At 46.2% G+C, this 26,381-nt stretch overlaps 9 protein-coding genes across 9 annotated transcripts; 5 read left to right on the forward strand and 4 right to left on the reverse strand.

Annotated features, from left to right (window-relative positions):
- Nucleotides 1-136: 136 nt before the first annotated feature.
- On the forward strand, nucleotides 137-2,788 carry BUD6 (Bud6p; the record flags this gene model as incomplete). The annotated part of the gene is made up of 1 exon (XM_018878911.1): nucleotides 137-2,788. The coding sequence occupies one exon, from the start codon at nucleotides 137-139 to the stop codon at nucleotides 2,786-2,788; it is 2,652 nt and encodes an 883-aa protein (XP_018734449.1).
- A 288-nt stretch (nucleotides 2,789-3,076) lies between these two features.
- Nucleotides 3,077-6,280, reverse strand: EST2 (Est2p; the record flags this gene model as incomplete). The annotated part of the gene is made up of 1 exon (XM_018878924.1): nucleotides 3,077-6,280. One exon carries the CDS (start codon nucleotides 6,278-6,280, stop codon nucleotides 3,077-3,079), a length of 3,204 nt encoding a protein of 1,067 aa, XP_018734450.1.
- Nucleotides 6,281-6,506: 226 nt separating this feature from the next.
- On the forward strand, nucleotides 6,507-7,583 carry SFH1 (Sfh1p; the record flags this gene model as incomplete). Its single annotated transcript, XM_018878935.1, has 1 exon — nucleotides 6,507-7,583. One exon carries the CDS (start codon nucleotides 6,507-6,509, stop codon nucleotides 7,581-7,583), a length of 1,077 nt encoding a protein of 358 aa, XP_018734451.1.
- A 1,796-nt stretch (nucleotides 7,584-9,379) lies between these two features.
- DSE1 (Dse1p) lies at nucleotides 9,380-10,861 on the forward strand (the record flags this gene model as incomplete). Its single annotated transcript, XM_018878946.1, has 1 exon — nucleotides 9,380-10,861. The coding sequence occupies one exon, from the start codon at nucleotides 9,380-9,382 to the stop codon at nucleotides 10,859-10,861; it is 1,482 nt and encodes a 493-aa protein (XP_018734452.1).
- Nucleotides 10,862-11,321: 460 nt separating this feature from the next.
- On the reverse strand, nucleotides 11,322-12,377 carry EAF3 (Eaf3p; the record flags this gene model as incomplete). The annotated part of the gene is made up of 1 exon (XM_018878955.1): nucleotides 11,322-12,377. One exon carries the CDS (start codon nucleotides 12,375-12,377, stop codon nucleotides 11,322-11,324), a length of 1,056 nt encoding a protein of 351 aa, XP_018734453.1.
- Nucleotides 12,378-12,794: 417 nt separating this feature from the next.
- Nucleotides 12,795-14,309, forward strand: BNA4 (kynurenine 3-monooxygenase; the record flags this gene model as incomplete). The annotated part of the gene is made up of 1 exon (XM_018878966.1): nucleotides 12,795-14,309. The coding sequence occupies one exon, from the start codon at nucleotides 12,795-12,797 to the stop codon at nucleotides 14,307-14,309; it is 1,515 nt and encodes a 504-aa protein (XP_018734454.1).
- A 2,310-nt stretch (nucleotides 14,310-16,619) lies between these two features.
- Nucleotides 16,620-18,709, reverse strand: SWC4 (Swc4p; the record flags this gene model as incomplete). Its single annotated transcript, XM_018878977.1, has 2 exons — nucleotides 16,620-18,289; nucleotides 18,607-18,709. The coding sequence occupies 2 exons, from the start codon at nucleotides 18,707-18,709 to the stop codon at nucleotides 16,620-16,622; spliced, it is 1,773 nt and encodes a 590-aa protein (XP_018734455.1).
- A 430-nt stretch (nucleotides 18,710-19,139) lies between these two features.
- YTM1 (Ytm1p) lies at nucleotides 19,140-20,498 on the forward strand (the record flags this gene model as incomplete). Its single annotated transcript, XM_018878987.1, has 1 exon — nucleotides 19,140-20,498. One exon carries the CDS (start codon nucleotides 19,140-19,142, stop codon nucleotides 20,496-20,498), a length of 1,359 nt encoding a protein of 452 aa, XP_018734456.1.
- Nucleotides 20,499-20,985: 487 nt separating this feature from the next.
- On the reverse strand, nucleotides 20,986-24,598 carry GFA1 (glutamine--fructose-6-phosphate transaminase (isomerizing) GFA1; the record flags this gene model as incomplete). The annotated part of the gene is made up of 2 exons (XM_018878997.1): nucleotides 20,986-22,992; nucleotides 24,530-24,598. The coding sequence occupies 2 exons, from the start codon at nucleotides 24,596-24,598 to the stop codon at nucleotides 20,986-20,988; spliced, it is 2,076 nt and encodes a 691-aa protein (XP_018734457.1).
- Between the last annotated feature and the right edge of the window lie 1,783 nt (nucleotides 24,599-26,381).

The raw sequence follows: 26,381 nt of genomic DNA on the forward strand, positions 1-26,381 counted from the left end.
TCAATGGGCACGAGGAGATGCTACAGAACAGGATGTTTCTGATATCTATGTTCGATTGGGTAACGAATTTAACGTTGCTTGTCGGGCGTTTATGAACGCCCGTGTAAGGGTGGATGATTTCGGTGATGTTCCTCAGATGCTACGGGTGATCTTAGAAAAAGCTCTGTCTGATGATGCTTCACATGAGAACCTTGACAAGTATCTCCCCGATATCAGAGAGATCATTGTCACTTTGTTGCAGAAACTTAAACAAAAGCAGGCTCTAATTCGTGCTTCTGGCTCTAGTGTAGGTTCTGCTCCATCAATTCCATTGCCAACGTATCACCATAACTCTACTTCGCATCCTCAACCCCCGACTCATGGGAGATACCAACAAACGCATCAGGGACCGGGCCCTCAACCTCAGCAACAATCGCAGCCCCATTCGCACCAGCATGCAAACCCAGGTCCACCACCTTCACCAAGGTTGCAAATGCAAGGGCAAATGTCGCAAATTTCTGCTCCTATGAAATATCCCACTCGATCGGAGTCTTTGTCGAGCCCAGCCTCTCCTTTGGCTTCCACTATGCTCCCTCCTAGACATAATAGTGTAGGAGGTCATAGCGGAGCTGGTCCTCGAACAAGTAGTGCTCCTGATTCTGTAAAGTTGGGAGGTGGTGTACCTGGTTTTCAGGCTCGACCTCCTCCACCTCCTCCTGGTGGTCCCAATGGACCTAATGGTCCCGGGCCAGTCCCGGGTCCCGGGGGGATTCATATCAAGAAAAACAACTCGAGGTCAAACTTGTCTAATATTTCAATCACTGCGTCTAACGCACCGAGATCGGATTATCAGCGTGGGCCCCCTTCGTCATCGCCTCGTAAAGAATCTAGCAACCCTTTGGCAACCCTTCAACGGAGTGAAGCCCTTGAAAGACGTGCATCCAGACGGTTTTCGGCTTATCAATTTGCAAAATTAACCAACGGACCCCAAGCAGCTAGAGAGGCTGTCCCTGAAATGCCTCCTTTACCATCTGATAAACGATCTTCTCTACTGCCTACAACTTCATCTCACTCGAGTTCTATGGCCGATTACACTCTTTCAACCAGCGTAGTCGATAAAACCAATGATCAGCAACATTTGGCAGCAACAATCAAGGATACTACTCCATCTGGAGAATTGGCGGCACAAAAGGAATCACCATCAACTCAGTCTAGAATTTCTTCCAGTCCACAAGTGAATGGATCTCAGGAACAATTCCCCGGTACCATCCCAGTATTTCTCCAAATTGGTCACAAAGTGAAAAAAGCAATGGTCGATCCATCTGACATAACTATCGCTTCGCTACGTCTCCAATTTATTGAGAAATTTGCATATTCTCCAGGTTCTGAAGCATTCCCTGATATCTATATCCAAGATCCTAAATCAGGTATTAGATATGAACTTGACGAAACTTCTTTGGATGAGGTAAAGAAAGGAAGTGTTTTAGTATCGCTCAACATTAAAGAGATGGATGAGGTCAAGAAGCATTTCAGTGAGGGTTTGGCGAAGTTGGCAGAAACCGTGAACAACTTGCATTCGAAAATTGATGATAACACAAGCGCTATAAATCAACTCAAAGAGACTAAAGTAAACTCTATTGCCACAACATCTTCTCAAACACAATCCAGATCTGAAACTCCCATGTCGACGAGACCAACTTCTAAGATTAGTCTCAAACAAGTAGAAGCTATTAGAAAGGATGTGGCTGTCCTGAGGCAAGTATCAGCAAGTTCTCTTGGCGGTTTGAAGGATGAGCTTGCCGGTATCTTAACAAAAGCCAAAGCATTACAGAATACTTCGTTTCTTATTCAGCAATCTGGTTCAAGTAGAGCATTCATGGAGCAATGCCACAAGAAGCTGTCAGCTGAGTCTGACAGCCTTTTAACAAACGTGGATGATCTGCAGGATGTTATTGAAGCGCTTCGGAAGGATGTGGCTCAGCGAGGTGTACGACACACTCCTCGTCAACTTGAAACAGTTGCTAAGGAACTTGCTGTTGCCAAAGAAGATTTGGAGAAAATGACCGAGTACATTACCAATGAGCGCCCTAGCTGGAAGAAGATTTGGGAACGGGAGTTGGACGTAGTCTGTGAAGAACAACAGTTCTTTAAATTACAGGAGGAGCTTGTGGCTGATTTGAGAGATGATCTCAGTAAGGCCGAAGAAACATTCAAGCTAGTCGAAATGTGCTCTCAGGAGCAGTCAAAAGTATCAGGCGGTAGAAGACCCACTCAGCCCACTATATTATCTGCCCCTGTTGATGGAATTGTTCATGTGAAAGATGCTGTTCTTTCCGAGGTGTCTGCCCTTCAACCCAATCATGAACAACGTGTTGAGGCTATTGAAAGGGCTGAAAAGATGCGCAGAAAAGAACTTGAGTTGAGAAGCAAAGGAGGCGAGTTTGAAGAGGAACTTGAAGAGTTTGTTGGAGAAAACAAGCTTAAGAAAAGTGGAGGTGTTGAAGAGACTGAACGCAGATTAAAGCTGCGAGAGCAGAAAATGCTCGAAGAACAGCGAAAGAATGATGCGGAAGCTAAGTTAATTCGTGACCAAGAACGCGAGCGCCGAAAGTTGGAAAGACAGAAAGAGCGTGGTAAACGAGAGCCGATTCCTGAAGATGATGTTCCTCTGGATGCAGTCGACACTGCCAATCCAGTTGTTGAGCCTGAAGTCAACACAACCCCTCCTGAAGAGCATGAGGTCGTTACCAATGCGACTGCAGAACATGCGTCAGAACCCGTTGAGGCTTCCGTAGAAAGTTTAGATTGACGAATGCCTTTTGCTTTATTTTAGACAGCGCAACATTCGTTTTTTATGTGTCCTCCAAATATATGGTTTCCTTCGTATCGTTAAGTCAACAAGAAACAAACGACTTCATATGATTATTAGTTTGAATTCACACCGGTGGCTGGGGCTCCGTTGAATTCGTCACCCATATCTGTTTATCTCTTTTTCCGGGTTGGTTTCCAGTGTTGACTACAGTAAGATAGTAATGATCCTATTAATACATGAATAAAAGTCAATAAATAACGAATAAATAAAAGGCATCAAAAATGACTAGATTTTGAGAGTACGGTAGAGATCGTCGAGGATACTTGCGTATCTCGGCTTGTTTCTGAAAACTTTGTTGAAGCCTTGAAGACAGGACTTCAGAATCTCCAGCTCTGTAAAGTTCTTTCCATGCCTATTTTCACTTGAAGCACTCTCCCCGACTACAGATGATATGCGTACGACAACATCGAGCAACAGACTAGCAATCGGTTTTGAGCTTTGTTTAGCCGAAAGACGCTGTAGGCAAATACGATCATAGGTGAGAACTGTACTCGCAATATTGCTACAAACATTGCTTATGTACTTGCGTAACAGCCGAGATATTTGAAGCTCCTTGATAATCTTAGCATTCACCCTGAAATTTATGATGCGCATGATCTTTTCAGTAAGAACCGAGATATTACTTTTCGGCATACGATAAAGAGGAGTTTTGACTAATGTCTGTCTGATGAAGTCCCGTTTGTTTACAGGGCGCAACGTATAACAGTCAATTTGGTGTGACAGAAATGGAAAATGTCCGGTTCGCATTACTTCTGTAGGTAAAGCCGATTCAAAGTTGGTTATAGTTTTCCTAGGATTAATACTGACACCGAACTCAGAGAAACCTTTCACCATTAAGCCAAGAAATCGTTCTGCTTCGCCTTTCGCTCTAGAAACAAATAAGAAATCATCAACATATCTGAACATGATGCTAGTCTTCTCATTATATGGAAGGCATTTCTGTACAAAAGCATCATAGACCAGGTCGCAAAGAAGTGATGAAATACACGATCCTTGAGGAATGCCCTCACGTAACCAGTAATTATTCTCCTCAAGTCTAACGACACATCTATTAAGATGCTGTTCGAGTAAATCAACCATCTTTTGACCTGGTACAGTCTCATCGCCGCCACGATCTACTAAAATGCGGCTTCTAGCACTACTCTTACGGCAATATGCGTTAGAAACATTTGCTTGAAAAGACATTGGGGCACTTAGATCTCTTGCAATCAGTTCTTCTCTGTATTTGTATCTTCCTTTGATGCGAAGGTTGTAAGATTGGACCTTTTGGAGCCAAAAATGTTCTCCTTTAATAATGCTCTTAGCGATTTCAAAGGCTTTGCTTACAGGAATAGTATCGAAGCATCTGGTGATATCAGCTTTGACAAAGTAGAATGAGCTATTATCCTTCATGGGACTCTCGCAGTTCTTGTAAAAAGACGCTAATCTTTCAAACATCTCATTTGGATTTGACAAGTGGCTGGGAAGGGTCTTATGATAAAGAATCCTTGAGGAATCAAGGACCTTTTTGAGAATAGATAGATAGCTATTGACACTTTTAAGAACCGCCGTACCTTCCGTAGGAGCTTTGCCAAGGGTGATTATCACACGAAATCCCGTTGGTTTTGGGACAATTCTCAAGCCAGAATACCCAGTATATGGTCTGTGAGCAACCTGAATATGAGCGTCACTCGGAGCACAATGGAGTTTCTCCTGGATGTACCTTGTGACAGTCTTATGATATATGATCTTCCATACATCCTGCCTGTAGTAGGAGACCGAAGTTTGGCCACTAATCTCGGATACGTAGAAATTTGCTTTGACGAGATTAGGTATCAATGAATCGAATGTCCATAACAGAAACTCCAGAAAGAGATCCTGCCTCTTTTCAAAATCAGGCCTCGCTAAACTTGTCGCACCTGTGCCATTTGCGGGCGCTAACCAAGGGATATCTTTGATTCGGAACCCTTCAAAATAAACTAAAAGTGATAGCTTCTCAGAAGTTCTTTGCCGGACGTATTGCCCTATTTTCTTATACAGCAGTGACCAGTTGTAGTCTGAACCAAAAGTCTCTTTTGGGAATAGGTAATTGATAACAAGAATTATGAACTTGGATACTCGGTGATATGGAACTGACAATGCTGAGCTGTTCGAGCCTTCGATTTCTACTTTAGTAGCGTCTATAGTACCGGCCGTTTTCAGATGTTCAATGCGAAATGATTCATCCATAAACACAGCATATGGAAGGTGGCGGTGTCTGGACAAGGACGACTGAAGAATATGAGCAATTGATGGAGTTACCGGCTTCCCCGTAGCATTCGTCTTCAACAGTCTAGTTTTATGCCGTTTTTTGGATTCCAGGTGGGTTTGAACAAGATTGTTTATCCGGAGTGTCTCTGCTTTCCAATTTAGCTTTTGCCATTTGTTAGTCTCTGAAGGACCCGTTAGTTTTGAAATGCCTTCCAATCCATACTGAGAGGGAAATATTAAAGCAAGTAGATAACGAACGTGAAAAGAAAGCGAGCGATCAGATGATGACTTCACAGGGCTTTGGGTATCTAGCCCGGGTTCACGAAATGGAACACGATTAAGACAAAAGTTCCTCTTGAATCCAAAACAAACATCGTTTTTTGGAGTTGGACCGTACAAACAACTTTCTTTCGATATGAATACTTTTGATGCTTTAGTAAGCATTGTTCTGATAGGTTTTTTTCTACTGCTGCCTTGTTTCAAGACATGTGCAGTGCTTATAGATTGAAGAGGGTTGGATACTAGTGAGATAGATTCGCCGGCAGTCTTTGCTTTCTTCTTGGGTCGCTGAGCACCTACATCCCCATCAGAGGACCGCTTGCCCACACCATCACTGCGCAAAGTATCGCGCAGTTTGTATATAACATTAACACCCGTTAATTGAATATACGACTCGCAGTGTTCTAGATAGTAAAATAAAGAGCACTGAGTTAAAAGATAGTATAGCCAAGCAGAATCCAGTCGTGAATACAATAGTCTCCACTCGTGTTGCATGAACATCATCGCAGTAGCATTGGGATAGTCGTAGCTAAGCTTTAACGTCGAAGTAACACCATGGCTCAGAACATTGGAAAAAGTTCCCTTCCAACTCTCGGATATGTCCAAGGTTCTAGTATATTGGAGAGATTGTTGATACGCATTTCTTGTAGCGAAGGATATCAGCTCCTTGTATGAAAGATATCGTTCGCGAAATCTTTGTGCATGAATCGATGTTGGATAGCTTGGAGGACTATCTGCATTTAGTTCAAAGTCGACCCCAACATAAACTGATTCGAGAAACTTTCGAAAGTCACAATTGCCAATGGTGGGTTTATAAAGTTCGTCAATTTGACCTGGGTCCAAAAACGTTTCCAAGAATTGATCCAGAGGTGTTACTGATTTGTAAACCTGCGATAGGGCTGTGAGTTCACCCGAACTCATATCTCAAATTGTTCATACAGCCAAGCAGCTGACAATTAGCAACAACATCAAAGCTCTCACTCGGTTTTGTCACGAAAGTCGCGCGTATCGACTGGGCACTCTATATCCAAGCCGCAGTGAATGATGCGCCGCACACAGGTCGTGAACTTAATCTGCATAGAAACCATGCCAGTAATGAACTAACAATTCTCAAGACTAGAGATATCATTCCTCGACAATACACGCGATGGCTGCTGCAAAACTTCCTCAGGCCGTACAGACTGGGTTCTCGTCACGTCTACGGCTGGAACAGACTTCATTATTTATTTCTACTCAGCCTGTAGTACGCGCCACGAAACGTGCAACTGCCAATTTGATTAGCTATGCTGAGATTGAAGAGGATTACGATGACGATGATGAGGACCCTTCGTTTGGTCCCGATGGCAGTACTGGGTATGGCAGCACTCCTGCTCCAACGAGCCATCAACAATCACAATCTCAAGAACCTGCAGAACCAAAAAAAGTAGAAGTCAAACGACCAGCGGTGCGAACTAGGCATCCTCTCTATACGGAACAACAACTGGTGGATATTGCCCAAAGAGAAGAGATTCTAGTACCAATTAAACTTGCGCTGGAATTTGATACTTATAGAATAACAGACTTTTTGATGTGGAATTTAAATGAACAAGTTCTGACGCCAGAATCGTTTGCCATCATTACATGTAATGACCTGGAATTACCAGTGGGTTATACAAACACTATATCATCATCAATCAAATCACAATTGGCAGAGTATAGCTCAGTGGCAAATATACAGCTGCCACGTGACTGTGGAATTCACGTCATTATCCACTTATCGGTGAACCTTGATAAAGAATTATATGAGGATAAGTTTGAGTGGGACTTGGGCTGTGATCTAACGCCTGAGATGTTTGCTCAAAGTGTTGTAAAGGACCTTGGCATATCAGGAGAGTTCTATCCTGCTATAGCTCATGCTTTACATGATGTTCTAATTCGTATGAAAAAAGAGGCTGTTGAGGGTCACCTGCCTCAAGAAGTTGACAACCTCGCTGCTTTTGGTGCAGAGGCCGGTTGGAGAGTTGACCAGGAACTTCTTGGTGCTGAATGGGCACCTACTTTAGAGAAACTGTCCCAAGAAGAGATTGAAAGACGCGAAATTGAAAGAGAAAGAAATATTCGTCGTCTGAAACGTGAGTCGGCCCGGATGGGCGATATTACGGACATTGGCGGTCTATTTGGAGGCCGAAGCAAGCGACGAAGATATGACTCGCCTTCTCAAGGTGGTTCTCCTGCATTCTGGTAGCCACCACAAAATTATTTAGATGGCTTTATTTTCTTGGCCAAGCTACTGCTTCTGCTCCACATGCGGGGCCCTGATGCTGCCAATGCACCTCTGCTGCCTGTGGAAAGTTGACCTGTGTAAGATGCACTTATGATGTACGATAATAAATTATTATAATAGCCTCTCATAGATTTGGCAGCAATGCGATGCTAAAGATGCTAGACTTTGATAAGAGCCAAATAACATTTCGTCCTAAAAATAGTGACTTCTCACAAAAGATTATCAGACTAGAGTCTCGCCCTAACTCAGTTCAGCAGTGTGAAAAACGTTAGATGGGGCCCCATTTAACGGGGAAGGGACTAGTCACAATTATGGATTAGCAGATATAGTGTCACAGATCCAGATCCACCCGGATTTCGGCACTTCATTTGAGATGCTACATTTCGTGATGAATTGCTTGCTTGGTTGGCCTGTTTAGCTGACGGCAAGATGATGTCTGGTGTAACTAATCACTAGCATGATTTCGTCGGGCCGAGCGTGAATTTCTTTTTGCTCTCCACAGCTGAATCTATGAAATCTTGGTGCTCTCTACATGAAATGCAAAAATCTTCTGTGCTTACATCACGCCGTGGTCTGGTCGCACCAACTTAAAAAATATAGAGCTTAAAGTGGTCTAAAGTTTATTTCTCTAGAGTTAACGTACAAGATAAATGGTCAGTGTGGTATTTTAAGATCATTGGTCCAGCAATTGGGAATACTAACAAATCCTTCGTTTAGATTTAAAACCGAGTTATGACCAGAGGTTAAGAGGTTCGCCATTTTTTTTATGAACAACTTCCCAAATAGGAAGTGACAGTTGAATATTGCCAATTCGAGTTTATTCCGCTTTTCCGTGTACTGAGTAGATCTTTTAAGTAGACATATGGCCGGCCATCTACAATTAACATCCCCGCATGTCTGGACCGCCTTGGACGCTGATGCTCTGTCAAAGGGTAAAAGTCGAAATTCTAAGAGAGGCGCTTTTTATCGGTGCCTGAACCGTGCAGCTATCATGCGCAAGTGAGTTCACATGCAATGCAGCCATCAGATTTTCGTTTTATTATATTTTAGGCCACAATCCTTAACTTTTCGCCGTTCTCACGATTACAAAATGAAAATTGAGCTTTTGACTAATGGAACCGATTAGAATTTGCTTTTGTAATTTAGAATTAGAATTAACTTGTGAGATATAAGAAAACGACTGGATAATTGCAAAAATTGATCGACCTCTGTAAGTCACGTGCATGCAGTGTCGACTTGGTTCTATGCAGGTGGCTGACCGCTGCAGACCTATTCATAATTGTGTGGGCTGGATATCCAGCTGCTTCAAATTGACGATTAGTACCGTACGAAAAATTAAAAGTCAGGTCATCTACTGTACATCTCCATTGATAGACGAAATGGCTGGTCGGATAATGAATTGAAAAGGGTCTTAAGCGAAAATGTGGATTGGCGCTCAGAAACGTCCTTAATCTGGATAAGGCCTGGCGGGCATGATTGTTCTCACCGCCATAGGATCATATAAAACCATTCAGCTCGGCATCATCAGCTTTGAATAAGGTTCGCAATTTTTTGTGCTGTTGAAATAATATTCTCTTGTTCGTTGGACAGTAAAGAAAATAATTATTTGCTGACTAGCTACAAAGGCTTGGCTCGGATTTATTACCAAACTTATATAACCTTGTGTTTGTCTTGCAAAATCTAAGATAGGCTCAGTTCAGCTCTTCCACCCCGGCTTAATTTTTTTTCTTGAAGAAATTTAATTTAGTTCTTGAACGATGGATGGTCCAATAAGGGTACTTGGAGATGGCCAAGTAGACCCTGGGTTTTACAATTCAGATGATTACAACAGTCGCTTAGACGGGCTTAAAATAAGGCAGGAATTCGAGGTTCCTGCTGCCAAGCAGCAGCTAAGACATGTTAATGATGTCAATGACTACTTTCAACCTCAGGAACCTACTGGAGAAGTTTCTGTTTCATCACACTACTGGAAGATTCCTGATAAGCGTCAGTACTTGACGGCCATTGCAACACATGAGACTGATCCCTTGGTGGCCATTGCTAGTGGATCTAGAGAATCCAACCTATTCATATATGAGCTTGACAAAAATGAACTGGATGCGTCAAAGTCTATTTTAACTCATCACCAGACTATAACTCTGGCAGAAATTCACTCTCTTGCATGGGCGTCCCCCAATGATCCTCTGGGACAACAGGGCAATGTCATATTCACTGGTCACAACACTGGCATGGTACATATGATTTTATTACCGGATCCTTACAGAAGCAGTGATCCAGCGGAGATAATGAAACGCTTTAATCATAACCGACATGTAGAAGGCGCCACTAGTACGAGGATAAGTCAATTAGGACTCACCAGTGGCTCCTGGACGTGTTCAGCGCCAACTTCTATCATGTCACTGTTTAATGAGCATCTTTTCCTGTGGGATCCCAGTCGGAGTGATATGCCTATCATGAAGAAAAAGATTCGAGGCGTCTCGTGCTTTGATATATCTACGCTTCATGATGGCGTGATATCGGTGGGTAGTTCTAAAGGTATATCCATACGAGATGTGAGGGCAAAGGGATCACATGGGTTATCTCCACCAACTGGCAACGACAAGAAGGTTACACAAGTCAAATGGTCTCCATTTGATGCAAACATAGTAGCCGCAGTACATGATGGAAATACTTTAAAAGTATGGGATGTGCGAGCCAATGCTCCAATGCTCACTTATCATGGACACTCGGATATTATCAACTCGATAAATTGGTCTAACACTGACTCTAATCAGCTCTGGTCAGCCTCAGATGACAATACTATTAGAATGTGGGATATAGATGAGAGTCAAGAACAACAGCGACAAGTGGACAGTATTAGTAATTCAGTCCAGTCGGTACGAAACAACGAGAAGGATGCTAAATGGGTACCGACAAAACCTTGGAAGTTATATCGCCAAAGACTGTCAAGATATAATGAATCATTCTCTCTTGGATATTTCGTTGATCCAAGTCAAGGAGGTACCTTGTCGTCCACGACGATATTTTCTGAATCCAAGCAATTCTTATCGCTGGCATCATTTCCCAACACTAGACATGGTGATCAAAGTATCCTATCGATTGATAACGATGGGTTCTTTGGATTGCATGTCAAGGAAAATTCTAATGCAGGTAGTCGTAGAGGCAGCTTTGGATATAGCGATAGCATGGATTCCAGTGATAGTGACATTGGTAGTTCATATTCAGTCCCAACAGTTTGAACAGTAGAAAATACCCCAGTCATTGGCTCTTCCTGAGCCAAGCCGACTTCGCTGTTTGGACCAATACGCATTGTAACGACTTGATGTAAGAATTAATAAACACGTTAATAAATTTTTAGTAACGTTGAGAAGTGTATTTCATGAGTGTGCTTTCAGGCACAATGAGACAACAAATAATAAATTAAAAATACGAATAAATAACAATTGTAATCTTCGTAGCGCTGGAATGAAAATAATAATTAGAAAAATACGACTGCAAACTCCTGCCCTCTCAACACCCTTGTAAATGCTTCATAATGAGCGCTAATGAGCAATTGAAACAGTTACACAAATAAACAAATCTACGACTACTTGGTCCTGTTCTCTGTACACCTTCTTTAAATGCTTCATAATGAGCGTTACACATTAAGACACGTTAAATAATAAATTAAACAAATCTACGACTACATAGTCCTGTTGTCTAAACACCCTTTGCAAATGCTTCGTAACGCTGAGAAGTGTTTTCATAGGCTTTGGTAAATAGCTGATCTCGATTCTTGGCCAAGAATTGCAGACAGTCCTCTAAATGGTCTTTGAGAACCGATACGCCCTGAGGATCCATATTGGTCAAGGCGATTAGGTTTGGTAGTGATACAAATAGTCGCAAAAGATGTTGAGCTCCATACAATTCACTCATCTCTTTATCAGGATGGGCTTTCCGAATCTCCAGATACTGTTGTCGCTCGAACCTGTACAGCAGCATATTTCCGAGGGAACGATCAAAATAGAGCTTCAATCCAGAAATGACTTCATCGAGGATTTCAGCTTCACTGCTTCCAACACGCATCTTGGGTTTAGAATCTCTGTATTTTTTGAGAATTTCCACTACATTCGGTTTTTGAGGCAGGCTTAGCAGTTGGTGCTCTTTAGTGATATATTCCCAGTCATCGACCAAAAGTGATTTCAAAGAATCAGGTACCATGATATTTATTTCCAATCGTTTAATAAAGTCTTCCTCACGCTCTAAATCGTCTTGACCCGAGGGACGGGATCGTTTATGACTCCTTGAGAACGATAAGCCCGACTCTTCTTTTGGGGCATCTTTACGTTTTGAACTAGTTTCACCAGCCAAGGACCCCGACACACCATTTGTGGCGGCACCTGCTGTAGAAGACGAAGAAGCAGCTGTCTTCTTAGTTTTGTTCTGATTAACGGCTGCCAGAGCCGCCTGTTTGAGTTCCTTCTGAGTACGAAGATTCTCTTCATTCCATTGTAGAACACGATCCGCAGCAATCCACTCGTCCCACGTGGATTTCCATCCTTTATAATGTACAAAATAAGCGACCTTCTCCTTGAATTCCGAAGGAAGGTCTGAAATATCGGCTTTCTTCTCTCCACCCTCACTTGGCGGCGCCCTGGACATAGCCTGTTTCACTGCCGGATTATATGACTTGATAATCTTGGCTTCGTACAAAAGCGGGCCATGGAACGCCAAACATTTAGTGCCTGCCGCCAGCACGTTCGGACCCTTCGTCATTGCTACCAATACTATCGACTAACTTCGTCCTGTAGCTAGATCAATCGCGGACCAGCGAAGGTCTCACCCAGTTAATAACCTGCTGCAGAGACGCGTCCCGTCGTGCGGCCGTGCGGCGTCGCTGGACCCTGGCGGGGGTGATTCGGGGAGGGGGGTGCTGCCTCCGGCGGCTGGGGCTCTGCCCCAGACCCCGTTGCTCCTCTCGCTTTGCTCGAGTCGTTTCGTCTACGGGCCCGTGATAACTCCTGCGTAGCAGGAGCCACGGGGTCTGGGGCAGAGCCCCAGCCGCCGGAGGCAGGACCCCTCCAGGTATCAGGTGATCCACTGGCTATAGACGGTGATGTCCCTAACCTCTGACAAATGTCAGTCAGAAGATAAAAGGCGCTTGGCAAAGCTGATTTCACGGCATCAGTGAGAATGTCTTCTAACGAGTCACATACTGTTGGCATTGTGGGTGCTGGGCTGGTAGGCTGTTTGGCTGCTCTGGCGTTTGCTAATGAGGGATTCAAGGTTGAGCTGTTTGAGTCGCGGCCTGATCTCCGGGACCCAGATCAGCAGGTCCTTTCGCAATTGAGATCTATTAATTTGGCGGTTTCTGCTCGTGGAATCACTGCTCTGAGATCTGTTGATGAGGAGATGGCCGACAGAGTCCTCAAGGACCTCGTTCCTATGCATGGTAGAATGGTTCATGATCTCAATGGAAAGCAGATTTGCCAGAAGTATGGGCTCTATGGAGAGTGTATCAACTCGATCAATCGATCTCTTCTCAATCGTTCATTATTAGATGAGCTAGATAAACTCGATAATGTCAAAGTCACCTTTAATCACAAGCTTATTCGTTTAGACAATCTGAAACGTTCATCTTCTGATAATCTCGAAAATGCTGCTAATAGTGAAGTAGTCCGTGGACACTTTGTGGGTACCAAGACAAATGAATCTTTGACAGTAGAAAATGTCAATGTCTGGATAGGAGCAGATGGTTCATACTCTCAAGTACGTTCTCAAATTCAGAGAGCTTTACAAATGAACTTTTCTCAAGAATACATTGACCACTACTATCTCGAACTACGTATTCCTGCTAAGAACGAGACAGCCAAGTCGAGCCACTTTGATTCGACCTGTCCTGAGGCTGTCGAAGTAGGAACGGAAGCCAAATTCGCTCTGAATCCTAATCATCTTCATATATGGCCTCGTCATGAGTACATGTTAATTGCACTTGCCAATTCAGACGGCTCTTTCACATGTACCCTTTTCGCTCCCAAGAGCCTGTTCGACAAGGAACTGGCTATTTCAGCGTCGGATGCTGATGTAGTTTCTTTCTTTAGGACTAATTTTCCCAGTGCTATAGAGCTCATGGGAGATGATCTGCTATTGGAGTCGTTCAGAAAGAACCCTCGCGGATCGTTGGTATGTGTCAAATGCTCTCCTTATAATGTCGGAGGTAAAGCTATTATTATTGGCGATGCAGCCCATTCAATGGTACCATTTTATGGTCAAGGTATGAACTGTGGATTTGAAGACGTTCGCACGCTCATGGCTATTCTCAAGAAGCACGAATTTGACTTTGAAACCGGTTTCAACGAGTATACCGAGACCCGCCGCAAGGATCTGGGTGCCATTGTCGACCTCTCGATGCGAAACTATCAAGAAATGCGCCACGACGTTACCAGTACTGCATATTTGCTCCGCAAGTCTGTAGATGGATTCCTGTCGCGAGTCATGGGCGATTTCTGGCTGCCACTCTACACGATGGTCTCGTTCCGAGCAGACATCCCCTACTCACGAGCTGTCCAAGAACGCCAATGGCAAAACGACATCCTCACCTGGGTCATTCGAGCCTCCGTCGGCACCTCTCTCCTCGCAGGCACTGCCCTATGGCACGGCAGACTGTTCAACACCCTCAGCTCTCTTTACTCTAGACTGACTCGTTAGACACAGTCATTTTTCACTGTATGTACATATTTATTTTCCTCTCTGCGATAGTGGGTGTGACTCTGCCTCCGGCGGCTGGGGCGCTGCCCCAGACCCCGTTGTGCTCGCTTCGCGAGCTCTAATACGTGGGTGGAATATTAGCAATTGAGAAGCAGATTTTCCAAGACTTTCAGACATGAGCGTCAGAAGTGGCTGAATAATTCAATTGTACAATCATATGAACAACCCTCGTTCTTCGAGTAATTTATTCTGACGTGATGTGACAGCCATATGAGACGACTATCTCGACTTCACATTCCTCGAGAACAAAACAGTCCAGTACTCAATCTAACTACTCGAGTTTCAGAGATGACAGTTCAAGGATGGAGACGGCTCTGGGATCATTATAAGAAGTCTAGGTTCGAGTAACTATTCTCAGACGATTGTGATCTGGACCCCACGAACCTCCGCGATCAACAACCAGTCAGGCTCTCGACGTAACGACTCGAGCGCAGCGAGAGGAGCCACGGGGTCTGGGGCAGAGCCCCAGCCGCCGGAGGCACGTCCTCCCCACAAACATTCACGCGATAAAATTTATTTATTTATATAAATCAAGATATTAGTGCGGCAACAGGAAGCTTACTTGGGAAGAATGGTGTTGTCGCCCCACCAGGTGAGGACAAGGGCGAGACCAACAGTGTCGAGCAGCGACACAACGGTTTGAGCGGCCAGAACGTCGAAAGTCTTGTTTTCAATAAAGAGACCAGACACAATAGCAGGACCAGAGTTGACAGCAAACAAGAGAGAACCAAGAATAGCAGCACCCTTATAACTGACAGTGGCAGTCAATTGCAAAAGAGCAGAAACAGCGTAAGATTGGAATGCAGATCCGACGAAGTTGGCGCCCAGAACTTGAGCAGCGCTGGCTGCCTCCTTGCTCTTCAAGAACTCCTCATTAGTGATGGAACGCTTTGCTCTTTGGAAAGCAGTGCCGAAAACTGGTTGCGACACAATAAAGCTGGTAGCGTGAGTGTAGGCGGTACCCAAGGCAATCGAGCTGGGGTCGTCGTTAGTACTTGGTCTCTACTTTCTATTTAACGGACTTCCTCCGGCGGCTGGGGCTCTGCCCCAGACCCCGTGGCTCCTGCTTCGCAGGAGAATACGACAGAGCGGAACTGAGTATTGGACGTGGACATATGATGCAAAGCTAGCTAGGAACCGTGGTTATGCAATTGTGCAGTACAAATAACCCAAAAAAAGATTGTGTTTTGTGTACAGGCAATTCCATATGGACCCACAGTAGCACCAACTACTGCCCAAAACTCTTAACTTGACAGCTGGAATCAACAAGAACTGGTAGAGAGCAGCTGTGGAGCAGTAGCGGTCTTAGATTCAACAATGCATATTGTATGTATGGTACTTACGCAGGGGTGACATAAGGGTAAGAAGCAGTGAGAATAGACATTGTTAATTGAGAATTGGTTCGTGCACTGGAAAAAAACTCGAGATAATCTGGTAAATAGTAAAGAAAAATCGATGTTATAGAATCGTACCACTAGCGACACTTAAGGTTATATTTATACTCGCCAACCCCCGGCCACAAAGAGTTTGCTAGCAATCTTCATATGCATTTGCGGCAAGGGTTGACGTCATATTAGGCAATCCACCCTGCAGAATGCCATTGAGTGTTGCCGATTGCTACAAAGGACCTGAGAAAAGCATAATTGCGGGGGGGCGGCGGCGGTAGCGTTAAAAAAAAAGTCTAACCACCACCGGCACCTTGGCTACGCTTTTTTGGGATCAATGCAACTGCCTGAAACAGATCACGCCGCCCAATTCCCGTGCCACCCGGAATTCGATCCCTGATACCCAACAACCGCCAGCCGCGACTACGCCTGTCCGACCCAGCATGGAACCTTCTGGCCCCTGCATTTCCAACCCCCTGAACCTTCCGAAATAAAATACTCCCTACTTCCGCTGCGAGGATCGCCCGAGACCCCGTTCTCCAACGCCCTCTTCGCCAGCCGGTGGCAACTGGCTTCGGGGGCTGGTTGCTGCCTCCGGCGACTGGGGCTGCGCCCCAGACCCCGCTGCTCCTCTCGCTTCGCTCGAGTCGGGCGTCTACGGACCCAGTAGAGTTTTTTGGCGGCGGTAGGGGGTTGACCCAGGGTCCGAGATTCGACCTTTCTCGAGTCCAACCTCCTCAAAAGTCCCAGAAATCTCCTGCGAAGCAGGAGCTACGGGGTCTGGGGCGGAGCCCCAGCCGCCGGAGGCAGGTCTGGAAACAGGTGTGTGTTTAAAGCAATAAATAATGTAGATTTTGAAAGGGTGTTATTTGGCGGTTTCTCGCTGAGTTTTGAGGATGCGGACCTCGGTGTCGAGTTTGTCGAGCTGTTTTTTGGCTTCGAGGAGCACGCTGATGGATTGTTGGAGAGACTCGAATTTGGCAGTGACTTTGGCCGTCGGCATTGTGGGTCGTGAAGGCAGTCCCAGTTCGTTAAGCACACCAGAGACTTTGGCTTGAACTGTCGCTTTGAGAGTGGTGATTTTACTTGATCGTAAACTCACGCCGGGACTCAGTTTGTCGTGGTACGAGATACCATAGGCCGCTTCCTCTTTAGCAGTCAGTTTCTTCTGAATAAGTTGTGCTACAGCAGCTGCCCCAGTCTTCTTGTCTTTATCAGCTCCACCAGATGGTGTTGCAGATGCTGCTTTTTCCGAATCTTTCTCGTTCTTAACTCGTTGTCCGGTCTTATCAGTACTGCCATCAGATGGCTTGCCTTTATTCTTTTCATCGGATTTCGTCTTAGTTGGCGTATCGTGTGAACTCTTATTAGAGGCACCAGGTCCGGTTGACGCTGATGCTGAGACTGATGAGACTGATCCATCGACTACAGGAGACTGTTCAGCCGACTCATGTGAAGGACTACCAGGAACAGACGAGGTAGCGTCTTTGCGTTTCCTCGTTTTGTCGGTGGTAAGCAGTGTACTTGTTAATTGCGCCAGACCCTGACTGGATTGATACTGAGCAATTGATCCTGATGCCTGTGGAGCATCCAGCAGTTTCAATAGCTCGGCTCGTTCCATCAACATTCTCTCGGCTGCAGCTTCAAGTTTACGTGATTCAATCACAAGTGCTTCCTCTTCAGCAATCTCTGCAGGACTCCGTTTCAGCAGATTCTCTAAATGCGCCTTACGCTGTAATTCATTCGATTTCGAAAACTTCATTTGTTTATAAAGATCCTCTTCAGCAGGACTCAGAGCAATACCCGACCGAGTCTGCTGGAGTTTAAGCAGTGCCCTGCACACCCCGTAAAACCGCAATTTCAGGTCTTCAATTGTACGAGATGCTTGTGTATCTGGCGCTGCTACTGCTCCCGTCTTCTCTTGGTTCTCTTCAGCAGTCTTCTCAATTTTCTTCTCGTCATTTGATTTATCTGCTGCAGCATCTTTGCTGCTGTCGTCATCGTCCTTCCCAGATGACTCCTTGTCGTCTGAACTCTTAACATCTGCATTCTCAGGCTCTTCTTCATCGACGTCCATAGCATCAGCATCGGCATCTTCTTTTGATTCGTTTTTATCTGCCTCGTCCGAGCTATCAACGTCGCTTCCCTGCTCTTTCTCAGCTTTCTTCTCATCAGAATCTTCACCTTCAGCCTTTTCGTTCTGGCCATCTTTCTTCTCGTTGTCATTACTGCTATCCTTAGCAAAATCGTACCTGTCGTGGATAACTACCCACCTCAAATCATACTCTTTACACAACCCGAATAAATAGCACGTCTCATCATAGCTCCAGCTGTCGTCCGCGAACGCCTCGTCATAATCCTGTCTATCAAATCTCGGCACGCGAATCGACTGGCTATATTTCGCAAACGGATACTCCTCATCCTCCTGATGAGCTGCTCCACGCACCCAGTGGTGCAACACCAGACCGTCCTCTCTGGCTTGGTTCTTGAACCCCGACCACACCCTGTTCTTGTTAGCTGCTGTTGTGGATCTGCCTCCGGCGGCTGGGGCTCCGCCCCAGACCCCGCTGCTCCTCTCGCTACGCTCGAGTCGTTTCGTCGAGGGTCCAGGTCTCCTGCGAAGCAGGAGCAACAGCGTCTGGGGCGGAGCCCCAGCCGCCGGAGGCTCGTACCCGCGGTGGTGGACTTACCATGGCGTCGTTTTCTGTCTCCAGGTAGGTCTGTCCTTGAACTTGTTTTGTGTAATGGCGATAGGAGGCGTGTTTTCGCCCAAGAGGCTGTATAGTTCACGCTGCATTCCGTCTGGAGGGTTAGTACGGGCGGGACTGGCTCGCGAGAAGGCCAATACTTACCCATTTTTTTCATGGCAGACTCTGTTTTCTGTCGTTTGGCCACCGGCGGCTTGGGTGCCGGTCGGCTGGGCAAATTCAACACGTCTCTGACGTCGGACGACATGACTTCAGCTCGACCAATGTTACAGTTACAAGTACAACTGATGCAGTTCTCGTGAAGTTTGGATCCCAAATAGGAATATGAGCCTCACCCAAGCCTCGCCTCCAGCGGCTCGTATTCCTCAGTGGTAAAGGTTGTCAGAGCTGTAATTCCGAATAAAATCAAATATCAACTTTTCTTCGCCACCCCACGCCGGTCGCGAAGCGACCACAACGGGGTCTGGGGCAGCGCCCCAGCCGCCGGAGGCAGTCTGACACTCCCCTTCCGTGTGTGGTGTACACTGCAGGGTCCTAGAGATCGTGGTGGGTTAGGAGAGTGAAATTTCGAAAAAAAAATTTAGCCGTGCGAAGAAGTGCACAAAAAATATATGTCTGGAATCAGCGCTGGATATCACAATTCTTCGTCAAGAGGTGTGTATAATAGCAGTTCAGACATGTCCGAGGGTGCTAATACAAGACAGGTGCAAATCCGCCTGGTCACACGGGATACAGAGCTTCAGGTTCCCGATGCTCCTTTATATGTTCCTGTCAGTTTGAAGAGATACGGTCTTTCAGAGGTTGTCAACCAGCTACTGGACCAAGATACTCCCATTCCATTTGATTTCTTGATCGATGGTAAACTTCTCAGATCTTCTTTAGATGGATATTTGATTGCCAACGGTCTCAGTAACGAAACTACCATCACTTTAGAATACGCGCGATCCATTCTCCCCCCTTCGTTTCTTGCGTCATTTGCCCATCAAGACTGGGTGTCTGCTGTGTCCATTAGCAGAAACAAAGCCACTCAAAAGATTGCAACTGGTTCATATGACGGTGTAGTAAGGCTATGGAACCACTCGGGTTCTGTAACCCACCAGCTGGTTGGCCACAATGCTGCTGTCAAGGCTGTTCAATGGACTGATGCCAGTCGATTAGTGTCAGGAGGTTCAGATAGAATCCTGTACCTATGGAAATTCGCAAACAATAACAGCAATGAAGAAACGCATGATAATGATGATGAAGACGATGAAGACGCTGCTTCTGGAAAGAAAGGATCAATTGTAGCAGTTCTACAGGGCCACACTGCTTCTGTAGACGATCTGGCTTATAACAAATCCACCAAGCAAATCGTGTCTGCCTCTGCTGATAGCACCTTGAAAGTGTGGTCTTCCAACTATAAAGAACTTCCTGCTGCCGAGACACTTGCCAAGTCATCATCCACAGCATCTCAAAAACGTCGTCGAGTCGCAGCTGCGTCTCTGACATCTTCTCGTACCCGAGGAGCTCTGTCGACTCTGACAGGCCACTCTGCACCAGTCACTGGTGTAGTATATCACCATACGGACAACCATGTGGTATACTCTGTTTCTCAAGATCATACTGTGAGAACCTGGGATACTGCCACTGAGTCCCTTGTCGATACCAAGACCACATCGTTCCCACTGCTGTCCATCGCCAGCTTGGGTCCACATACTGGACTTCTGGCATGTGGCTCGTCAGCACGTCACATCACTCTTATAGACCCCAGAACCACCACTACCACCTCGCAGGCACAACTCATCGGCCACACGAACTTCGTAGTCTCACTGGCTCCTTCCCCCGACAACCACTACATGTTCTGCTCCGGCTCGCACGACGGCACCACCCGTATCTGGGACGTACGGGCCCAAAAGTCTGTCTATGTCATCTCTCGCGAGTCCGGCGAATCGCCCACCGCCGTCTACGGCGTCGACTGGGACACCACCGTCGGCATCGCCAGCGCCGGCCAGGACAAGAAGCTCCAAATCAACTCTGCTGCCTTCAGCAAAAAGTAATCTCCCCTGTATTTATAGAATTCATGCATCCGTCCTTCTGTCGTCGTGCCTCCGGCGGCTGGGGCTCCGCCCCAGACCCCGTGGCTCCTCTCGCTGCGCTCGAGTCGTTGCGGGGGGTCCCAGCAGCTCGAGGAGGGCTGTTGTGTTGGAGGTGTAAAAACCAAAAATTAGTTGAGTCAGAGGGTCCGAGCATGCTGCGAAGACAGCTCAACCAGGTCTGGGGCGGAGCCCTAGCCGCCAGAGGCACGAGGACTCCCTGTGTATCAGCTTTGAGATACAATAAAATTCAAATCGAGTCAGTGCGTCCGAGCAGCTCGCAAAGCGAGCACAACCAGGGTCTGGGGCGGAGCCCCAGCCGCCGGAGGCACGAGGGGGACCGGTGAGTGTGGTTTGAGATATAAATAACAACTAATTACATGAAATTAAACAAAATCGTTACAGGACCTATTACTACTACATTAAGCGACGGGCGAGTGGACCCGGCAATTTACTCGACGGTGACCGACTTGGCCAGGTTTCGGGGGAAATCGACGTCGATGCCCTTGCGGACAGCGAGCCAGTAGCTCATGAGCTGCAGTGGGATCACGTTCAGCAGTCCCTGCAAACAGTCGACAGTGGCTGGCACCTCGAGGGTCTTGTACTTGGGGTCGAACTTGTCGCCAGGGTTGCAGATGATGATGGGGTTACCAGAACGGGCCACCACTTGTTGGACGGCACTCATGACCTTGGGGAACAGCGAGTCTCTAGTGGCCATGACGATAATAGGAAGGTTCTCGTCGACTAGTGCAAGAACACCGTGCTTAAGTTCTCCAGCAAGAACACCCTCAGAGTGCATGTATGAGATTTCCTTGATCTTAAGAGCACCTTCCAAGGCAGTGGCATGTTGGTAACCTCTTCCAAGCAAAAGAAGCGACTTCTGGTCGGAAAGAGTCTCATCACACATGGTCTTAATCGAGTCGTTGAGCTCAAGAACCTTAGAAATCTGCTCGGAAATGTTCTTCAAACCCTCGATGATCTCAAGACGACGGGCACTCTTAGAAAGACTGTCGTCAGATAGTGACAAGGCCATCATAACGAGAGCAATGTATTGTGAAGTGTATGCCTTAGTAGAAGCTACACCGATTTCAGGACCGGCGTTGATGTGGACACCACAGTGAGTTTGACGAGAAATGGACGAACCGACACTGTTAACAATACCCACAGTAAGAGCACCGCGGTCCAAACAGTATTGGAGAGCAAGAATGGTATCAGCAGTCTCACCAGATTGTGAAACAAACACAACAGTATCGTCACGGAAAACAGGCGATCTGCGGTCAAGGAAATCAGATGCCAGCTCAACAGAGACAGGAATCTCGGTCAACTCCTCGAAAATGGCTCTGGTAGCCAAACACGAGTGGTATGAGGTACCACAGGCAATCATAATCAGTCTTCTGCATCTGCGGATTGTAGTCAGGTAAGATCGTAGACCACCCAGAGTGATGGTGTTTGTCTCAAAATCAACTCTACCTCTCATTGTGTTAATGACAGACTCTGGTTGCTCGAAGATCTCCTTTTGCATGAAGTGGTCAAAAGAACCCTTCATAATCTCGGCCAGTTCCATTTCAAGAGTCTGGATAGATCTGATAGTCGAAGCACCAACCTCGTTGCTGCTACGGTGAATGTGCAATTGACCATCGTAAATGTGAGCAATATCGTCGTCCTCAAGGAACAAGACTTTCTTGGTGTGCTCAACGACAGCAGCAGGATCAGATGCAAGGAAGAATTCAGCAGCCATGGGGATTCCTTCGTCAGACATGAATGCTCTGGAAACAGAGTGACGTAAGTTATCCTTAGGAATGAGAAGTCCGTTGGCGGTACCGTTAATGTTGCTGTTAGCATCAGCAGGCACGCTGCTAAGCTCCTCTAAAGTATCAGGGAACTCGACATCGACGAAATCGGTCTTGAGCTTCTTCTCAGTCTTAACACCAACCAACAAAGGAGATCCCTTTCTGGTAGCAACAACCTCGTCTTGATAGTGAATAGACTTAATCAACAAACCATAAGCACCCTCGAGCTCAATAATAACCAACTTGGCCAGCTGGCTGAAATCAAGGTTGTGTTGCTTATTGGAATCATAAATATATTTGAAGAACTTGGCAATGACTTCAGTATCGGTCTCAGACTCGAATTTGAAGCCCTTGGAAGTCAACAATTCACGGATTTCTCTGTAATTGGTAATAATACCGTTGTGTACAACAGTGAATTCACTGTTGGGATCTGATCTTTGAGGGTGACAGTTGACAGTCTTGGGTTGACCGTGAGTAGCCCATCTGGTGTGAGCAATACCAGCGTGGCAGTCAAATACCTTTTCAGTATTGATCTTGGCATTGTTAATGACCTCAGCCAAAGCCTTGACCTTACCGACAGAGCGGAAGATCTCGACCTCACCAGCCTTGTCACCGTCAACAGCCAAACCAGCTGAGTCATAACCACGGTACTCTTGACGCTGCAGACCCTCGATCAGTGTCTTGAGGATCTCTCCTCGGGTCTTGGGAACGAGATAATTAATATAACCAAAAATTCCACTATTTTCTGTTAGTTCTGTTTATGTCGCCATTTCGGAATTTCAGATTAATTTTCAAAGTAATTTTCACTGGAATTTCACTATTTGTCACTGCTTGCCTCTGCCCATAGAAATGTGATCTCTAGCCTAAAACTCGACTAAACAACCCTATTGAACAACTTTATTTGAACAACTCCATAACTCAGCCTGAACAACTATTTTTAAGCAGGTTATAGTAAAATTGTCCACGATTATGCCCAGTTTACTAATAATGTCACGGTCCAAACCAGTGAAAATTACCTGCTGAAAATGCCACATCGACTTTCTTTGCCTGATCTCAGCAAAGTATTTATCAGAAATCTACTTACCACATGATTTCTCAGTTGCACTTCACTTTTTCAATTCCAAATTTACAAACAAATTCAAATTATTCAATGGTGTTGGTCAACTAGGATCAATGTAGAGCACAGTAAAGGAAAAAAAATCAAACCGGGGCGGCTGGTGCTCGTTTTATTTATTTATATTCGGATCACTCCAGTTTGGTCGGGGCTAGCATAAAACAAGAGGGTAGGGGCTGAGGCACGGTACAAACACGCCAAATCATAGCCAGATAGGGCCTGTGAGCGGTAGAGTGGGTGCATGTGAGCTAAGTTTAGCATCTTTTCCAAGCCTGCTGCGGCGGTGTTTGTTTGATTAGTACTCGATTGGGAAATTGAAAGCTGCATCGACCTGCATCTCTCTCCAGAGAACAAACAAGTTCCTTGGTTTTTCCAGTGGTTATCTCCGGATATCGGTACGAAATCCCAATAGAAAAACAATGTGAACCACGCCTGTGATCGATTTCTCAGTCCCCAGTCATCCATAAAACTGTTTTACAACCCCAGAGTTCTATGAATGCCAATGGAACATCGGCTGACATCGCTCCGTCTGTCATTGTAACGGCACTCTTTAATGGGAAAACGGTTAATCAGTTTGTTTATACATTTTTGAAATTCTAGCTAAACCTGATCGTCTCGTGCTTCTAAGCCCATTACCTCAATAATATCATCAGAAATCTATTTAAAGTCAATCCATTGGCCGTCGGCCAAGTATGCACTTCCCCTGCAGTCAGAGAGCTATCCTTCCAGCTGAAACAGCGTGCTTATTGCCATGATTGTATCTATGAATATTATTTATAAATGCTATCTGTAATCCTATTTGTGAACAAGATCTATAAACAAGATAACTGAACAGTAGAAATCAATACCACCAGATTCCTTGATTGTAATGAGTCCGACTGTTACACTGAAGTCGGCATCAGGGATGCCGATGCAAGGAAGAAGCCACGAGGTGACGTCTCGTCCTGTCTACAAGCGGAGAAATTTAAGGTTGGATCACCGAGACCCGCTATCGTCACCGAAGCGAATCGGCGATCGCTGCTTAAGTGTTTGATCGCCCGTCATTCGCTGCCAGTTTACTGGGTATAGTTACGGTGGTGCATTGCAGATACGGCTTCCATCGCTCGAGCACCAGGAATCGCTAGTTCACGAACTCGCAACCCGACTGTAACCAGATCCATAGCTGCCAGAACAGGGTCTCAGCGACCCTCATCTGTCACCCTACAGTCAATTGCACCGTTTCCCGCCCCCTGCGTAGGTCCTTGGTTGGAATCAGCTATGAGCAATCCCATTCTGCAGATGCACGCACGTACGGGATGCTATATTTGGACACTACTCTCCACAGAGGTCCTGCCTCCGGCGGCTGGGGCTCCGCCCCAGACCCCGTGGCTCCTGCTTCGCAGGAGATCCTGGACCCTCGACGAAACCGACTCGAGCGCAGCGAGAGGAGCAGCGGGGTCTGGGGCGGAGCCCCAGCCGCCGGAGGCAGACCCCCGTCCCCTGATTCATCTCCCGATGTGAACATCGTATGATCTATGTAAATGCGAAATAAATATATGTGCCTGTAGTTGAGATTGATTCACCGCTTGCTGAGGACCCTTTTGAACTCTTCGTCGCGCTTGGCCCAGATGTCTTCGACGGCTGGGACTTCGGCTACTCCCAGTCCGTAGAAGTATTGTTGGTAGGGGTCGGTTTTTTCGGCCATTTCGTATATTGAGACGGTTCTGGTCTTTCGGAGGTTGGCAGTCGGTGTGCTGTAGCAGCGACGGCCCTTGGTGGGACTGCGTCCGAGACTGTCGGTGTCGGTGTCGGAACTACTGTTCTCGCTGTTGCTGCCGAAATCGTCGAACTGTTGGACGTCGGGCTCCTGGAACCTTATTCGTCTTTGCTGTGTTGGTGATCCTGCGGGAGACTCTTCGGTAAGTGTGTCGACTGTAGTCGTGCTGCCGGTTCTGCTAGCATTGACCACAGTCAGTCTTGTATTGTCTTCATAACCGGGAAGTGCAAACTTGGATGATGGTGGCACTGTCAATGTCGACGAGTCTGAGTTGGATCGAGGTTCATGAATCTGTGATTGTGCTTGTGTTTGTGCTGTTGAATGGGTTGGTGCTCTGGATTCGGCAGGTTTGGTGTCTCGTTGTTTAGGTACAGAAAGCACCTGGCCGTCTTCATTGACGAAGGTGCTTCGTCGCTTCACTTGCGAACACTTTCTGGTATAGATATCGCTGCTGCTGTCTATTGTCGGCTTCTTCTCAACAGCAGACGGTACATGCATCCATTCGGCTCCTGATTTTGGAGGGCTTCTGGAAGGTGACGAGAGAATGCGGTGGGGGGGCACCTTTGGCGGAATTCCTGCATATATTCCTTGCTGTTCTTGAGCATCGCTCATCTTACTTTCTTCGTAATATTGTCTTGTATGACGGCCTGTGTATTGACGGTACTCAAAACTGGGCTTCTTCTTAGGTTGTGTTTGATGCAGTCTGTCCATGATATTCCCAGATTGCTCTTTTGGAGAAGAAACTGCTTGAGGCTGAGATCGCCTCTGATGTCCATTATTTGAATTCTGGTTTACCTCCGAAGCTGGGGCTGAGTACACTTTCTGATGTGTGCTATTATTAGTCTTGGGTGCTGCCACCAGAAAGTCAAAATCAGCTGTCTGCGATGATGGTCGGATTACTACGCTTGTCTTTTCACTGACTTGAGCAGTATGTGGCCTTATATCTACTGCTTCCACCATACGAGGAAGGTCGTCTTGGCTGACCCGGTACCGAGGCGCATTTTTCATGATACTAGGCAGATGCTCTTTCGACCATCGACGGCTGGCAAACTCCTCATCACTAGTTGAATCTTTGGGTGACCAAGAAGAAACCGAAGTTGGTGGGGAGAATGAACTACCGCCATCAGACGAAATTGAGCTCTCGTTATCAGCAGGCGACCCTGGTCGTGGCCCACTGATCCTTCTTA

This window comes from Sugiyamaella lignohabitans, chromosome A (genome assembly GCF_001640025.1).
Source record: "Sugiyamaella lignohabitans strain CBS 10342 chromosome A, complete sequence".
NCBI lineage: Eukaryota > Fungi > Ascomycota > Dipodascomycetes > Dipodascales > Trichomonascaceae > Sugiyamaella > Sugiyamaella lignohabitans.